Here is a 17,125-nt window from a genome sequence, read left to right as displayed (position 1 = left end):
GCAATAAACCCCCTGCAGCCACTTTCTGCCTCTGCCTGCTTGGGAAGACGGGGAACTGGGGATGCTGAGGACAGTGGGGTGCTGGTGACACTGGGGGGGGGTGGGTCCATGGGGACCCTGATACCGGTTGTGTTGGGCACTGCAGCCGCTGACTGGTGCAGGAGGCACCGGGGATGCCGGTGCTGGGACACCCTGGGGGGGTCCCCACTGTGCGGGTGCCGGTGCCGCGCTGGGGTCCCTCCGTTCTGTCCCTGGGAGGTCACAGGGGCCCCGCGTGCCCCCGCGATCGCCCGTGGTGCCCTCGCACACGCGTGTGCAAGCACGAGCCCGTGTGCCCGGGGCTGCCCGGGCCCCGCACGCCTGCGCGGTGGCCCCGTCCCGGCCGTGCCAGGCCCCGTGGCCCCGTGCCCCGCAGCGATGCCCGCGGCTGCCCCCGGCTCCGTCGCGGGTGAGCGCTCACCGGGGCCTTGCACACGCGCGTGCAAGCGGGGGGTGCTGCGGGGGTCGCTCCTGCGAGGGGGGGCGCTGCGGGTGGGGGGGGGGTACGGGACACGACACACGTGCGTGTGCGCGCTTGTGCATGCCCGTGTGCAAGGGAGCGGGCCGCGGTCCCTTTAAATCCGGCCCCCCCGCTGCCATGGCAACAGCGCATTCCCCCCCCCCCTTAAAGGGGCCGAACACCCCCGTTCCCCCTCCCCACGCTGCGGGGGGGTTCCGGGGTGTGTGCGCGTGCAAGAGCAGGTAAGTGCAAGCGCGGTGTGGGGGGTGTGTGTGTGTGTGAGCACACGAGCGTGCCCGCGTGTGCAAGGCGGGGGGGGATGATGTGGACCGGGGGGGCCGCGGTACCCGGATGATGGTGGGGGTCCCCGGCGCTGCCGCGCGCAGCCATGAGCGACCCCGGCAGAGGGTTCCCGGCCCCTAAGAGTCCCCCCCGGCACCCCCCAGGTATGGGGGGGGGGGATAGGGGGTGCGGGGGCTGATGGGGCGCAGGGCCCTGGGGGGGATGGGGGGGATGAAAGGAGATGGCGGCAGGGAAGGGGGTGCGTGGGTGATGTTTGGGGGGGCTCTTGGGTGATGCTGTGACCCCCCCCGATATGGGGGTGTCTGGATTAACACCCCCCCCATCCCGAGCATCTCCCGCCATTGCACTGCTGTCTCTCGCAGCCCCCCATTGCATTGCACCCCTCCGTGCATTGAACCCCCCCATTGAATCGTACCCCCCATTGAATCGTTTCACATTGATTGCACTGAACTCCCCCAATCGCATTGCACTCCCCCACATCATCCCCCTCCAATTGCATTGCACCCACCCCAATTGCACAGAACCCCCCCCCAGCTGCATTTTGGCCCTTATCACTGAACACACCTCCAAGTGCTGCTTTGGGGGGGGGTTGCTCCCTGTGGTCCCTGGTGCAGGGGTGCCATAATGGGTCCCCAGGATCCTCCCATTTCCCCCCAAGCCATGCAGCAGGTCCTGGACAACCTGATGGGGGTCCCAGGCCCCCCCGGAGCCGCGGACCTCGACCTCATCTTCCTGCGCGGCATCATGGAGAGCCCCATCGTGCGGTCCCTGGCCAAGGTGAGGGGACACCATGCGGACACCGTGACCCCCCCGGGCACAGGGCAGCGCATGGGGCACACGTGTGCATGTGTGTTGAGGGCTGTCGTGTGTTTGTGCACACACATGTGTGTCCCTGTGGTGTGCAGGAAGATGTGCATGCATATGGATGTTTGTGCTTGTGTACATGTGTGTGCGTATGTGCATGGATGTGTGCTCACATGTGTGTGTGTTCGCATGTACCTGCATGTGCACACATGTATCTATGCGTGTACACATGCATCCATATGTCTTTGCGTGTGTGTGCGTGCATATGTGGATATATGCTTGTGTGCATGCGAGGAGGTCTCTGCTCATGTTTGCACATACCTGTGTGTGCATGTACATGTAGGTATGCATCCACATGTACACGGATGTGTGTGCATGCATGGATGTACACCTGCACGTGTGCGTGCATGCAGGGAGGTGTGTGCCCATACTTGCTCATACGTGTGTGTGCGTGCACGCAAGTGAGTGTGCATCTTTGCACGCGTGTGTGCACGTGTGTGCATCACTCTATGTGCGTGTTGCTGGGTATTTACATGCGCACATGATTGTGCAATGGCACGCGCGTGTGCACACATCGCTGTGGTGATAGGTGAGCACACACATGTACGCCTGTATTTGATGCTGTGCATGTGTGTGCCTGCAAAAGGGCAGGTTTGTGCATGTGCACATGGGGTGCTGTGTGCGTGCAATGGCCAAGGTGTGCTCACGTGTTCTTGCTCACATGCGTGTGCCCACAGGCGCACGAGCGGTTGGAGGAGCGGCGCTTGGAGGCGGTGCAGGACAACAACGTGGCGCTGGTGCAGGAGATCCTGCGGGACATCGGGCCCCTGGCGCCGCGGGACAGCGCGGCTGCGGAACTGAGCCGCATCCTGCGCCAGCCCCACTTCCAGGTGCGAGCATGTGTGTGCAAGGATGCGTGTGCAGGGATGCATGTGCAAGGATGCGTGTGTGAGGACACGTGTGCAGGGATGCATGTGCAAGGATGCGTGTGTGAGGATACGTGTGCAGGGATGCATGTGCAAGGATGCGTGTGCAAGGACGCGTGTGTGAGGACACGTGTGCAGGGATGCAAGGATGCGTGTGCGAGGACGCGTGTGTGAGGATGCATGTGCAAGCATGTGTGTGCAAGGCCACATGTGCGAGGACGCGTGTGCAGGGACATGTGTGCGAGGACGTGTGTGCAGGGAAGTGTGTGCAGGGATGCTTGTGTAAGGATTCGTGTTCAAGGACACGTGTGCAAGGACATGTGTGCAAGGACACGTGTGCGAGGCGCGTGCCAGCCCTGTGCCGTGTCCTCGCAGTCGCTGCTGGAGACGCACGACTCGGTGGCCACCAAGAGCTACGAGACCCCCCCGGGGAGCCCGGTCCCGCCCCCCGGCAGCCACCACCCGCTGCCCCCCGACGCCGTGCGCATGGTGGGCATCCGCCGTGCGCCCGGCCAGAGCCTGGTGAGAGCCAGTGGAGCCACGGGTGCCGCGGGTGATGGGGATGGTGCTGTGGGCACTGGGGTGCTGGGGGGCATTGCTGGGTGCTGTGGGTGGTGGTGGTGCAGGTGCTGTGGACATTGGGGGTGCTGTGGCGTGTTGCTGGGTGCTGGGAGCATTGGGAGCATTGCAGGGTGCTGGTGTGATGTTAGGTGCTGGTGCCAAGTGCTGCGGGGTGCTAGAGGGCATTGCAGGGTGCCGGGAGCATTGCAAGCACTGTGGGGTGCTGTGGGTGATGGTGATGGTGCAGGTGCTGTGAGCATTGGGGTTCTGTGGGGTGCTGGAGGGCATTGCAGGGTGCTGTGGGGTGATGATGCAGGATGCTGTGGACATCAGGGGTGTTGCTGTTGACACTACAGAGTGCTGGGAAGGTATTACTGTGGGTGCTGGGGGCATTGCGGGGTGCTGGAGCATTGCTGGTGTGACTGGAGGGCAATGGGTGATGCTGGGGGTGACTGGATGTGACCGCTGGCACTGGTGCCGGTGCTGACCGGGGCTGTGCACCCAGGGGGTGACATTCCGGGTGGAGCGGGGGGAGCTGGTGGTCGCCCGCATCCTGCACGGGGGCATGGTGGCGCAGCAGGGGCTGCTGCACGTGGGGGACGTCATCCGCGAGGTGAACGGGCGCGAGGTGGGCAGCGACCCGCGGGCTCTGCAGGAGTCCCTGCGCCAGGCCAGCGGCAGCGTCGTGCTCAAGGTGCTGCCCAGCTACCAGGAGCCGCACCCGCCCCGGCAGGTACCTCACCCCCAGTGCCCGCGGCTCGCAGGTCTGCATCTGCATCCCACCCTGTATCTACCTCTGCATCCTCCTCTGCGTTCTGCCCTGCATCCACATCTGTACCTGCATCCCTCTCCTGCCTTGCATCCACCTTTGCATCCACGCCTGCACCCGCATCTGCATCCTGCCCTGCATCCACCTCTGCACCCGCCTCTGCATCCTGCCCTGCATCCACCTCTGCACCCACATCTGCATCCACCTCTGCCCCCGCATCTGCATCCTGCCCTGCATCTGTCTCTGCACCCGCATCTGCATCCTGCCCTGCATCCACCTCTGCAACTGCATGTGCATCCTGCCCTGCATCCACCTCTGCACCTGCATCTGCACCCTGCCCTGCATCCACCTTTGCATCCACATCTGCATCCTTGCATCCACATTTGCATCCCATCCTGCATCCTGCCCTGCATCCACATCTGCGTCCACATCTGCATTCCACCCTACAACCTGCTCTGAATGCACATCTGCATCTGCATCCCACCCTCCATCCACCTTTGCACCTGAACTGCGTCCCACACCCAGCACCCTACCCGTGGCTACTCCATGTCTGTGTCCCTATGTCCACATTGTCCCCATGCTCACATGGGCACCCATGCCCACGTGCCCCATGTCCCCTGTCCCCTCTTCATGTGCCTCATCTCCCCTTGAGCCACACGACCCCCTTTCCCTGCTGCCCCCCTGCAGAGTCGTGCCCCATGGCCAGTGGGACCCTGGTGTCCCCCATGCCCCGTGCACTGCTGAGGGCTGCAGTGGATCTGGCCTTGTCCCCATCCCCACATCTGGACCCGGGTGTCAGAGGGTGCCCCATGTCCCCAGTGCCAGCCTGGCGCAGGCTCCGTGGGGACAAAGCCGCTCTTGTCCCCGCATCCCCTGGTACCGCGCATCCCCAGAGCCGGCGCTGCGTGGGTTCCGTGTGCTCACACACGCGTGTGCCGCGGCCTCCGCACACATGTGCGCCATCGCCGGCTCGCTGCTGGCGGTGCTGGGTGCATGCGTGTGCCTGTGCGTGGCCGTGGGGCTCTGCGTGGGGGCTGCTCTGGGTGCCCTGTGGGGAGCAGTGGTGGCCACTGGAGCCGCCTGCGTGTGCGCGGGGGCCATGCGTGCCTGGCTGCGGCGGGCGGGGGGGGGCACCTAGCGCAGGGCACACGCGTGTGCGTGTGTGCGTGTGTGTGTGTGTGTATGCGTGTGCGTGGGCATGGGCATGGCACCGATCCCGGCAGCATCCCGGTGCCTCCCCGGCCCCCAGGTCTATGTCAAATGTCACTTCGACTATGACCCGGCCACGGACACCCTCATCCCGTGCCGTGAGGCCGGGCTCAAGTTCATGGCCGGGGACCTGCTGCAGATCGTCAACCAGGATGACCCCAACTGGTGGCAGGTCAGGGGCGAGTAAGGGGGGGACGTGGTGCTGGACTGTTGGCAGCTGGGTGCACAGGGGGTCGTGGTGTGTCTTGGGGATGGGGGGTAACTGGAAGGTCAAGGGGTGTCTGGAAACTGGGAGGTCCTTGTGGAGCTTGGGGGGGGGGGTGCCCAAAACTGGGGCTGGTCCCTGGGAGCTGGGGGGTTCATTTGGGGCTTGGGGGGTTCCTGGAAACTGGGGGCGGGTGGACCTGGAGTTGAGGTTTCTTTTGCAGCTGGGGGGGTCCCTGTGGGTTGGGGTGTCCCCGTATTTGGGGAGTCCCCATGGTTGAGTGCCCGTGGGGCCGGTACCAGCGCAGTGTCCTCATGGGTTGGGGGGTCCCATGTTTGGTGCCCGTGGTGCCGGTACCAGCGCCCTGTCCCCAGGCGTGCCATGTGGCGGGGGGCAGCGCGGGGCTGGTGCCCAGTCAGCTGCTGGAGGAGAAGCGCAAAGCCTTCGTGCGGAGGGACGGGGACACAGCTCCCACTGCCGGTACGGAGCCGGGGGGGCACGGCAGGTCCCCATCGCCCCATGGCAGGGTCCCCATGCCCCACAGTGATGTCCCCATGGTGATGTACCCATCGCTTCGGCAGGTCCCCAGTTCCCAGGATCATGTCCCCATGACCCAGCCCCTGGTCCCAGTCCCATGGCTCTGTCCCTTGCAGCCCCATCCCTGTCCCTGTCTCCAGCTCAGCCCCACTTGCCCTCAGCAGGGTCCCTGTGTGGCAGCCTCAGCGGGAAGAGGAAGAAGAGGATGATGTACCTGACTACCAAGAACGCTGGTGAGCGGCCCCGGTGGCAGGTGGTGGCACCCATGGGCCGGGGCACCCCGGAGTCCCCTGTGGGTGACAGCCCCATCCCACGCCAGAGTTCGACCGTCACGAGCTGCTCATCTACGAGGAGGTGGCGCGGATGCCGCCGTTCCGCAGGAAAACGCTGGTGCTCATCGGGGCGCAGGGCGTCGGGCGCCGCAGCCTCAAGAACAAGCTCATCATGTCCGACCAGGCGCGCTACGGCACCACCATCCCCTGTGAGTGCCCCCAGGCCTCCGAGCATCCCTGTCCCCTGCCAGCTTCATCATCCCCAAGAGCATCCCTGTCCCCTCTGAACATCCCTGTTCCCTGCCACCATTGTTATTTCCACAGGCATCCCTGTCCCCTCTGAGCATCCCTGTCCCCTGCCAGCTTCATCATCCCCATGAGCATCCCTGTTCCATATGAGCATCTCTGTCACCACCGAGCACCCGTGTCCCCTGCCAGCTTCATCGTTCCCATGAGCATCCCTGTCCCCTGTGAGCATGCCTGTCCCCCCACAGTGCCACCATCCCCACCTGTGTGGGTGCAGCCCATGCCCGGGGGTGCTGTGGGTGTGAGTGGTCCATGCCGCACAGACACGTCGCGGAAGCCGAAGGACAGCGAGCGGGACGGGCTCGGGTACCGCTTCGTGTCGCGGGGGGAGATGGAGGCCGACATCAAGGCCGGGCGATACCTGGAGCACGGCGAGTACGAGGGCAACCTCTACGGCACCAAGATCGACTCCATCCGCGCTGTGGTGGAGGCGGGCAAGATGTGCATCCTGGATGTCAACCCCCAGGTACGGGACCCCCCCAGCCTGCCAAGGGGGCGATGGGGCTGCGCGCACCATGGGGCTCAGATCTGTCCTGTCCCCCCAGGCAGTGAAGGTGCTGAGAACGGCTGAGTTCGTGCCATACGTGGTGTTCATCGAAGCCCCCAGTCCTGAGATGCTGCGAGCCATGAACCGGGCAGCACTGGAGAGCGGGGTGGCTACAAAGCAGCTCACGGTGGGCCCCCCCCCGGGGTTATGTGTGTATATGGGGGGCACAAGGGGAGGGATGGGGAGACTGAGGCAGGTCCATGCGCGCAGGAGGCCGACGCCAGGCGCACGGTGGAGGAGAGCAGCCGCATCCAGCGTGGGTACGGGCACTACTTCGACCTCAGCCTCACCAACGATGACCTGGAGCGCACCTTCGGGCGGCTGCGCGAGGCCATGGAGCGCCTGCGGGTGCAGCCCCAATGGGTGCCCGTCAGTTGGGTCTATTAGAGCCCCCCCAGGCACCCCGCAGCCCCATGGGGCGCTTGTGCCCTCCGTGTCACCCATTGGTGTGAGGGGCTCGCACCAGCACGGGGGGAGTAAGGGGGACCCTTGCCCAAGCCTCTGGACCCCTCTTTCCCCCCCTGCTCCCAGCCCCAGACATGGGGGGAGTGGGGGGAGAAGCCGGTGGGGTCCCATTATGGGGGCAGCTCCCCCAGCCGTGCCCAGCACCCCACAGCTGATTCACTGCCAAACCTGCCCCTCCCCACAGTGTCATCCCCCAACCTGTGGGGCACCCCATAACCCCTGCCTTAGTTTCCCCATGGGGAAGCCCAGAGTTGGGGGATGAGGGGGAGTCACACCCCACTGCAGCCCCATGAGCTGCCATGGGCCCAGGCCTCCCAGCTCCCCCTCCCAGGGATCCCATTTCACCCTTACAAGGGTGGGGGGACCCCCCTCTCCCTGGTGCCCCCCATTGCCCCTCCCAGGTAGCAATAACACCACCAGCCCCCCCCCCAACTCCCATTAACCCTGGAGCTGCCATGGCGTGCCATGGGGAGCACAGGGCTCACACATGCAGGTGTGTGCACATATGTGTGCCCCCCCCCCCGGCCATCCCCATCCCTGTCCCATTCCCGGGGGCTCCTTTTGGGATTTGCTGTGACTTCTATTAAAGGAGGGTGAAGCTGCGGTTGTTCCCATCCGGCTGCATCCGTGCGGGCCTTGGTCAGCACAGGGAGCACACACAGTGTCACGCGTGTCACAGCTGTCACCTCAGCCCACCCTCACCCTCTCCCATGTCTGTACATGTCTCTACACGTCTATACATGTCTGTACATGCGTGTACATGTGTCACTGCACACGTGGGCTCTTCCTTGGTGCTGCCGGAAGAGGTCAGCAGAGCTCAGACACCAGCGCGGGGGGGTGGGAAGTGTCTATGGGTGTGCAGAGGGGGTGTCTGTGGGGGTGTGTGCACAATGGGTGTCTGTGGGGGTGTGTGCACAATGGGTGCCTGTGGGGGTGTGTGCACAATGGGTGTCTATGGGGGTGTGTGCACAATGGGTGCCTTTGGGGGTGTGTGCACAATGGGTGCCTTTGGGGGTGTGTGCACAATGGGTGTCTATGGGGGTGTGTGCACAATGGGTGTCTATGGGGGTGTGTGCCCAATGGGTGCCTTTGGGGGTGTGTGCACAATGGGTGCCTTTGGGGGTGTGTGCACAATGGGTGTCTATGGGGGTGTGTGCACAATGGGTGTCTATGGGGGTGTGTGCACAATGGGTGTCTATGGGCGAGTGTGCACAATGGGTGCCTGTGGGGGTGTGTGCACAATGGGTGCCTTTGGGGGTGTGTGCACAATGGGTGTCTAAGGGCGAGTGTGCACAATGGGTGTCTATGGGTGTGTGTGCACAATGGGTGCCTTTGGGGGTGTGTGCACAATGGGTGCCTATGGGGGTGTGTGCACAATGGGTGCCTGTGGGGGTGTGTGCCCAATGGGTGCCTTTGGGGGTGTGTGCACAATGGGTGTCTGTGGGGGTGTGTGCACAATGGGTGTCTGTGGGGGTGTGTGCCCAATGGGTGCCTGTGGGGGTCTGTGCACAATGGGTGCCTGTGGGGGTCTGTGCACAATGGGTGTCTATGGGTGTCTGTGCACAATGGGTGCCTACAGGGGTGGGTGCACAATGGGTGTCTATGGGCGTGTGTGCACAATGGGTGTCTGTGGGGGTGTGTGCACAATGGGTGTCTATGGGGGTCTGTGCACAATGGGTGCCTGTGGGGGTGTGTGTGCAGTGGGTGCCTACAGGGGTGGGTGCACAATGGGTGCCTATGGGGGTGTGTGCACAATGGGTGTCTATGGGCGTGTGTGCCCAATGGGTGTCTATGGGGGTGTGTGCACAATGGGTGTCTATGGGGGTGTGTGCCCAATGGGTGCCTGTGGGGGTGTGTGCACAATGGGTGTCTGTGGGGGTGTGTGCACAATGGGTGTCTGTGGGGGTATGTGCACAATGGGTGCCTGTGGGGGTGTGTGCCCAATGGGTGCCTGTGGGGGTGTGTGCACAATGGGTGTCTATGGGTGTGTGTGCACAATGGGTGTCTATGGGGGTCTGTGCACAATGGGTGCCTGTGGGGGTGTGTGTGCAGTGGGTGCCTACAGGGGTGGGTGCACAATGGGTGCCTATGGGGGTGTGTGCACAATGGGTGTCTATGGGCGTGTGTGCCCAATGGGTGTCTATGGGGGTGTGTGCACAATGGGTGTCTGTGGGGGTGTGTGCCCAATGGGTGTCTATGGGGGTGTGTGCACAATGGGTGTCTGTGGGGGTGTGTGCACAATGGGTGCCTGTGGGGGTGTGTGCCCAATGGGTGCCTGTGGGGGTGTGTGCACAATGGGTGTCTATGGGTGTGTGTGCACAATGGGTGTCTATGGGGGTCTGTGCACAATGGGTGTCTGTGGGGGTGTGTGCACAATGGGTGCCTATGGGGGTGTGTGCACAATGGGTGTCTATGGGGGTCTGTGCACAATGGGTGCCTGTGGGGGTGTGTGCACAATGGGTGCCTGTGGGGGTGTGTGCACAATGGGTGTCTATGGGGGTGTGTGCACAATGGGTGCCTACAGGGGTGGGTGCACAATGGGTGTCTATGGGGGTGTGTGCACAATGGGTGCCTGTGGGGGTGTGTGCACAATGGGTGCCTACAGGGGTGGTTGCACAATGGGTGTCTATGGGCGTGTGTGCACAATGGGTATCTATGGGGGTGTGTGCACAATGGGTGTCTGTGGGGGTGTGTGCACAATGGGTGTCTATGGGGGTCTGTGCACAATGGGTGCCTGTGGGGGTGTGTGTGCAGTGGGTGCCTACAGGGGTGTGTGCACAATGGGTGCCTATGGGCGTGTGTGCACAATGGGTGTCTATGGGGGGTGTGTGCACAATGGGTGGCTATGGGTGTCTTTGCAGAGGGGTGTCTATGGGGGTGTGTGCACAGGGGATGTCTATGGGTGTGTGTGCACAATGGGTGCCTATAGGTGTGTGTGTACGGATGTGTGTATGTCTGTGGGTGTGCATGTTGTTTGCCTGCACAAGTGCCAGTGTACTCATGCTCCCTTGCACACGTGTGACTGTGCACAGGCGTGTCCACCACCACCACACACCTCTCCACCTCTCACATGTGTGTGCAGCAGCACCACACACCCATGTGTGTGCATACATACATGTATGTGTATATACATACATGTGCCCACACTGTGCCCCCTTGGGGCCTGGCACCAACACCAAGGTATAAATGAGGGGCACGTGTCCATGGGACCCTCATCTGTGCATGAGAAATGCCGTAGCTGTAGACCACCATGGTGATAGGGTGTTGCACCCATGGGGTACCACAGCCGTAGGGTACCATGACCATAGGTGCAGTGGCCATAGACTGCACCGGCCGTAGGATGGTGTGGCTGTAGGGTACCATGACCATGGGTTCCCCTGGCCATAGGGAGCTACGTCCATAAGCTCCTGTGGCTTTAAGCCGCGGTGCTCTGAGGTCGCGTGTCGTAATCGTGTCTATAAACCTCCGTGCCCCCGCCACGCGCTGCCGGTGACTCGGTGTCACCTCGGGGCTGGTGCCGCGGTGGGTGCAGGATGTGGCTCACGCTGCTGCTGCTGCTGGCACTGGGTGCTCTGGGGCTGGTGCTGGTGGCCCATCGGCTGCTGGCCCCCTCTGGCAACCCCTTCTCACAGCCCCCCCTGGAACCCCCCCGGCCGCTGGTGACCGACCAGGGCGCCCGGGACAAGGTGCTGAAGCAGGGTGAGTGCTGGGCACACGCTGCCTGTGTGTCTGTGTGTCCATCTGTCCGTGCGTTCATGTGTCCATGTGTCTGTCCGTGTGTTCATGTGTGTTTCCGTGTGTCCATGTGTGCAGGGTTCAGCACCCGGCGGGTGCCACCGGTGCTGGATGCTGTGGTCATCGGCAGTGGCATCGGGGGCCTGGCAGCCGCGGGCACCTTGGCCAAGGTGGGCAAGAGGGTGCTGGTGCTGGAGCAGCATGACCAGGCCGGTGGGTGCTGCCACAGCTTCCAGGAGCGGGGCTGCGAGTTCGATGTAGGTGAGGATCCCCCCGGTGCCCCCAAACCCCGTTATCAAAGACCCCAGTACCCCTGACCCCCGGGTGCCACCACCCAGCGCTCACTGCCAGCGTGTGCCCATCTGTGCAGTGTGTGTCGGTGCGTGCAGGCAGACTCAGTGTGCACAGGTAGCGTGTGTCTGTGTGCAGGCAGTGTGTGTCTGTGTGTAGATAGCGTGCGCGGGTGAGCAGGCAGTGTGTGCCCATGGCTTATTGGTGGCTTTGGCACTTTACCGGGGTAAAGGTTGGCCTTGATGATCTTAAAGGTCTTTTCCAGCCTGGTTGATGCTATCATTCTATGTGTGCAGGCAACATGTCTGTGTGTGCAACATGTCTGCATGCAACACGCATGCACACACTCTGCATGCAGCACGGCGGCTCTGGCTGCATGTCCCCACATCCCCATGTCCCTGATGTCCCCACAGGCATCCACTATGTGGGGCAGATGCACGCAGGCAGCATGCTGCGCGTGGCGCTGGACCAGCTCACGGATGGGCAGCTCTGCTGGCAGCGCCTGCCCGACCCCTATGATGAGGTGACCCTGGGCCCACGGTGTTACCAGCTCCGTGCTGGCAAAACCGCCTTTGCCGCCGCGCTGGAGGAGCAGTTCCCAGAGGAGAAGGCGGCCATCAGGGAGTTCATGAGGCTCTCCAAGGTGGGGGGATCTGGGGTGTGGGGCTGGGAATGGTCAGCTTGGGATGTGGGTGCGGGGATGGTGATGGGGAGGATGTGGTAGAGAGGAGGGTGACGGCTGGGCATGGTGCGGAAGGGGCAGTGAGAGTGCTGGGGACAAGGGTGATGGGCATGGAAGGGATAAAGTGATGGGGTGGTGGAGACATGGGTGATAGTGACGGTACGGGACAGAACCGACAGGGATGGTGGGGACACAGGCGTAGTCAAACTGGGGACAAAATGATGGTCGTGGTGGTGAAGGGGTATCAGCAACACTGCGGACACTGGTGATGGTCACAGCGTGGAAGGGGCTTTGGGAGCGCTGCGGCCGCGGTGGCAGCACGGTGGTGACCCGGGTGGCGCTGGGTGCTGGGCGCGGGCTGTCCCGGTGCAGGTGGCCTCGCGGCACGTGGCGCTGCTGGCGGTGCTGAAGATGGTGCCGCGGTGCTTGGCCGCGCTCCTGGTCCGCACTGGCCTCATCTACTGCATCTCACCCGTGTTCCGCATGGCGGCCACCAGCCACAGCGAGGCCGTGGCGCGGCTGACAGACAACCGTGACCTGCGCGCCCTGCTCTGCTACTTCTTCTATGGTCAGCGGCCATCACGATAGGGAGAGCATTGTCACGATAGGAGGGGCCATTGGGATAAGGGAGGGGCTGTTGCAATAGAGAGGAGGCCTCGTGATAGGGAGGAGGTTGTGATGGGGAGGAGGTCGTCAGGATAGGAAGGGCACTATGATGATGGAGCAGGGATGTATTGCAATAGGGGGTGTTGCATCGTTGATAGAGGAGGGCCAAGTCGTAAGGGAGGGCCATGTCATGCCAGGGGATGGCACCAGCATGATAGGGAAGGGCTCTGTTGCAGTGGGGACGGCTGTGTTGCAGTGGGGCAGGCTGTGTCATGATATGGGGAGGCCATGTCATGATAGGGGAGGACTGTATCACGATAGGGAAGGGCTGTATCACAGTAGGGAAGGGCTATGTCACTATAGGGGATGGCTGTATCACAATAGGGGATGGCTGTATCATGATAAGGGATGGCTGTATTGTGACAGGGGAGGCCATGTCATGATAGGTGAGGACTGTATCATGATAGGGGAGGGCTGTATCATGATAGGGGAGGGCTGTATCATGATAGGGGAGGGCTGTATCATAATGGGGGGCCTGCATCACAGTAGGTGGGGCTGTGTCGCAATGTAGGGGGCTGTATTGCAATGCGGGGGCTGTATCGTGATGTCTGCAGGCACGGCCCCGCAGGACTCCAGCTTCCTGGTGAACGTGCTCATGGTTCACCACTACCAGCGCGGCGCCTGGTACCCACGGGGAGGGGCCAGCGAGGTCGCTTTTCACGCCGTGCCCCTCATCGAGCGTGCTGGGGGGGCCGTGCTCGTGCGTGCCCCCGTCACCCGCATCCTCGTGTCCCCCGACGGCGCCGCCATGGGTGAGCCCCAACCCGCCCCCCCCAACCATGAGGGCACGATGGGTCCTGCGCTCCCCTGACCCCTCCCGGCCCTAGGGGTGGCGGTGCAGAAGGGGCCCAGCGAGGAGGAGGAGGTGGAGATCTTCGCCCCCATCGTCATCTCTGACGCTGGCATCTTCAACACCTTCGGCAAGCTGCTGCCCCCCCTGCTCCGCAGCCACCCAGGTGCTGGATCCCCAGCATCCCCGTGTCCCTGCTCATCAACCCCCATGTCCCCGGCGCTCCCGGCGTCCCCTCGCAGCCGGGGTGCCACCACTGTGTCCCCGCAGAGGTGAGCTCCCGCCTGGCCATGGTGCGGCACGGCATGGGCTCCTTCCTGGTGTTTGTGGGGCTGCGGGGCAGTGCGGCCGAGCTGCGCCTGCCCCCCACCAACTTCTGGATCTACCCCCACAATGAACTGGATACCATGTACGGGCCCCCCAGCACCCTGGAGTGGGCATGGGGAGGGGGGGCAGCCAGGGGCTGGGTGGGATGTACAGTGGTTGGGTGCAGGGTGGTCGGGTATACAGTGGGCGGATCGGTTGTACAGTGATGGGGAGCATGGTGGACAGGTTGGAGGTACAGGGGTTGGGTGCGTGCTGGATGCGCAGTAGTGGATTGGGTGCATGGTCATTGGGTGTATGTTGGTTGCGTTGGGTGCATGGTGGGTGCAGGGTGGTTGGGTTGGGTGCATTGTGGGTAGATTGGTTGTATGGTGGTGGGTGCACGGTGTTTGGGTTGGGTCTGTGGCAGGTTGGGTGCATACTGGGTGGATTGGTTGCACATTGGTGGGAGCAGCTGGGTTGGGTATATGGTGCGCTGGGTGCATGGTGGGTGGATTGGTTGTACGTTGGTGGGTGCAGGGTGGACAGGCCGGGTGTGTGGTGGTGTTTGGGTGGTTGGGTTGGGTGTATGGCAGGTTGGGTGCACGCTGGGTGCATGGGGGGCGGTGGGTGCACAGCGCTGCCCGCTCTGCCCACAGGATGACCCAGTACGCTGCTCTGAGTCGTGACGACGTCCCCGAGAACCTGGCCATGATGTTCATCACCTTCCCTGCTGCCAAGGACCCCACCTATGAACAGCGGCACCCAGGTACGGGGTGGGGTCCCCCAGCCAGGACTATGGGGCGGGCACCACCACCAGTACCACGTCCCAGGCTGACATGGGCACTGGTGGGGTTGTCACCGGTGTCCCCCCCGCAGGCCGGTCCTGCATGACCATCCTGACCATGGCACGGTACGAGTGGTTCGAGGAGTGGGCCGGAACCCGCGCCAAGCACCGCGGCGCCCAGTACCAGCAGTACAAGATGAGCATCGCCCAGCGGCTGCTGGAGCGGGCGCTGCAGCGCTTCCCTCACCTCCGCGACAAGGTGACAGCCCCGCTGCATCCCCTGGCACCCCCGTGGGGACCAAGGGGGGCTGCAGGGATGGGGCGTCCTGTAGGGCTGGGGTGCCTTGTGATGGGATGCCCCATGGGTGTGAGTGTAGAGTCGGGATTGTGTGCCGTATGGGATGCGGTGCCCTATGGTATGTGCTTGGTGGGGTTGGGGTACCCTTTGGGCTTGGGGTACCCAATGGGGATCCACCCAACAGAACGGGTGCCCAGTGGGGACCCCCCAGAGCCATGGTGCAGCCCAGCCCCCCCAGCAACTTTGCACCCACCAGGCAGGCTTGGAGCTGTTGTGGTGGGACCTGCTGTTTGGTGGGAAGGGCCCTGCGTCCCCTGTGCCCTAAGCCCCCCATTGTACCCTGAGCCCCACATTGTGCCCCTGCAGGTGGAGTTCGTGGAGGCAGCGTCCCCACTCACCAACCAGCACTACCTGGCGGCTCCCCGTGGGGAGATGTATGGGGCCGAGCATGACGTCGCCCGCTTCAGCCCGGCTGTGGTGGCCGCCATGAGAGCCGAGACACCCGTGAAGAACCTCTACCTGACAGGTAAGGGACCTGCATCCCCCCGTCCCCCCTGCATGGGGGAGGCCCTCCCATGGTGGTGGCCGTGTCCTGTGACGCTGTCTCCAGGGCAGGACGTGTTCAGCTGTGGGCTGGCAGGGGCCCTGCACGGGGGGCTCATCTGTGCCTCTGCCGTCCTGGGCCGCCTGCTCTACGTGGACCTGCTGCTCCTCAAGAGGAGGATCAAGAGGCGCCAGGGCCGGCAAACGGCGTGACAGGGACAGCGCCGGGCTCAGGGAGCCCCTGTGTCCTGCTGGGCTGGGCTTGGCTCCTGGGATGGGGACAGGGATGAGGTGGGATGGACGTGGAGATAGGGGTTGGGATGAGATGGGGTGGAGATGGAGGTGGGGATGGGAATAGATACGGACATAGGAATAGGGGTGGGGATGAAGTAGAATGGGGATGGGGATGAGATGGGATGGAGGTAGAGATAGGGGTGAGGATGGGTTGGGATGGGGATGGGAATGGATAGGGACATAGGGATAGGGGTCAGGATGGGGGTGAAATAGATGGAATGGGGATGGGGATGAAGAAGGGGAAGGGGATGGGAACAGAGATAGGGACAGGGGCAGGGTGTCAGGGCCCCACTCGCAATGTCCAGGCTGCACCCACAAGCACCACCCCCCCAGAACCTTCTCCCTTGTACCCTGGTCCCCTCCGACCCTCCCATCCCAGGAACCAGCGCAGCAGAGAGTTTGGCACTTTAAACACAATAAATAGAGAACTCCATGGCCCCACATCCCCCCCTGGTCCTCAAGAACCCAGGGGTGGGGGGGCGGGATGGTGGTGTGGGCCCAGGAGTCTGGGGGAGCATTGACCTGAGCATCACAGGGGGGCATCCGAGTGATCAGGAGCCGGGGTCTGTGCCCCCCGGGAAGGGCAACGCTGTCCTCAGGGGGATGACCCCTAGAAGCTGGTCTGGGGGGGCTGAGCCCCAGGGCCACGGCCACACTCAGGGCACAGCCCCTGCAGTGAGGGGTACAGGAAGGGCTTTGCTGTCACCTGAGGGGGTCAGTGGGGGGGGCATGTGGCATCCATAGTCCCTCATGCTCTGATGAGCCACATCACCCCACACCCCCAGCACCCATCACCCCATAGCTCCCAGCACCCATCACCCCATAGCTCCCAGCACCCATCACCCCACACCCACAGCACCCATCATCCCATAGCTCCCAGCACCCATCACCCCACACCCACAGCACCCATCACCCCATAGCTCCCAGCACCCATCACCCCACACCCACAGCACCCATCATCCCATAGCTCCCAGCACCCATCACCCCACACCCACAGCACCCATCACCCCACACCCACAGCACCCATCACCCCATAGCTCCCAGCACCCATCACCCCATAGCTCCCAGCACCCATCACCCCGCACCCATATCACCCAGCACCCCATAGCCCCATCACCCCATAGTCCCCAGCACCCATCACCCCACACTCACAGCACCCATCACACCATAGCCCCCATCACCCCATAGTCCCCAGCACCCATCACACTGTACCATCAGCACCCACCGCCCCATAACCCCACTGCCCCATAACCCTCAGTACCCGCTGCCCGCGGGCCCCACCTCGCTGTATGGGGGGGGTCGATCCCCGCAGGCAGCGCGGGCAGCGCGGGCA

At 63.4% G+C, this 17,125-nt stretch overlaps 2 protein-coding genes across 8 annotated transcripts; both read left to right on the top strand.

Annotated features, from left to right (window-relative positions):
• The first annotated feature begins 331 nt into the window (after window positions 1-331).
• On the top strand, window positions 332-7,836 carry MPP2 (MAGUK p55 scaffold protein 2). Of its 6 annotated transcripts, none has more exons than XM_061443506.1 (12): window positions 332-448; window positions 1,461-1,579; window positions 2,344-2,496; window positions 2,908-3,054; window positions 3,599-3,826; window positions 5,112-5,243; window positions 5,651-5,756; window positions 5,954-6,046; window positions 6,133-6,294; window positions 6,655-6,857; window positions 6,937-7,065; window positions 7,149-7,836. In XM_061443506.1, the coding sequence occupies exons 1-12, from the start codon at window positions 418-420 to the stop codon at window positions 7,323-7,325; spliced, it is 1,680 nt and encodes a 559-aa protein (XP_061299490.1). In that variant the 5' UTR covers window positions 332-417; the 3' UTR covers window positions 7,326-7,836. The 6 variants fall into 6 exon arrangements, with proteins under 6 accessions (XP_061299490.1, XP_061299491.1, XP_061299489.1 ...); XM_061443507.1 differs by lacking the exon at window positions 332-448 and adding an exon at window positions 654-741; XM_061443505.1 differs by lacking the exon at window positions 332-448 and adding an exon at window positions 837-945 and having other exon boundaries at window positions 5,978-6,046.
• A 2,448-nt stretch (window positions 7,837-10,284) lies between these two features.
• Window positions 10,285-15,754, top strand: LOC133263648 (all-trans-retinol 13,14-reductase-like). Of its 2 annotated transcripts, XM_061443498.1 has the most exons (11): window positions 10,285-11,102; window positions 11,217-11,399; window positions 11,843-12,072; window positions 12,484-12,679; window positions 13,332-13,529; window positions 13,605-13,733; window positions 13,838-13,976; window positions 14,530-14,639; window positions 14,750-14,916; window positions 15,322-15,481; window positions 15,566-15,754. In XM_061443498.1, the coding sequence occupies exons 1-11, from the start codon at window positions 10,937-10,939 to the stop codon at window positions 15,709-15,711; spliced, it is 1,824 nt and encodes a 607-aa protein (XP_061299482.1). In that variant the 5' UTR covers window positions 10,285-10,936; the 3' UTR covers window positions 15,712-15,754. The 2 variants fall into 2 exon arrangements, with proteins under 2 accessions (XP_061299482.1, XP_061299483.1); XM_061443499.1 differs by lacking the exon at window positions 11,217-11,399.
• Window positions 15,755-17,125: the final 1,371 nt, after the last annotated feature.

The sequence above is a fragment of the Pezoporus flaviventris genome, unplaced genomic scaffold, assembly GCF_033815535.1.
Source record: "Pezoporus flaviventris isolate CSIRO_AGI_PZ_B2104156 unplaced genomic scaffold, CSIRO_AGI_Pfla_v1 ptg000398l, whole genome shotgun sequence".
Lineage (NCBI taxonomy): Eukaryota > Metazoa > Chordata > Aves > Psittaciformes > Psittacidae > Pezoporus > Pezoporus flaviventris.
Note: the sequence above shows the minus strand (reverse complement) of the source record. Positions and strands in the feature narration are given on the sequence as shown.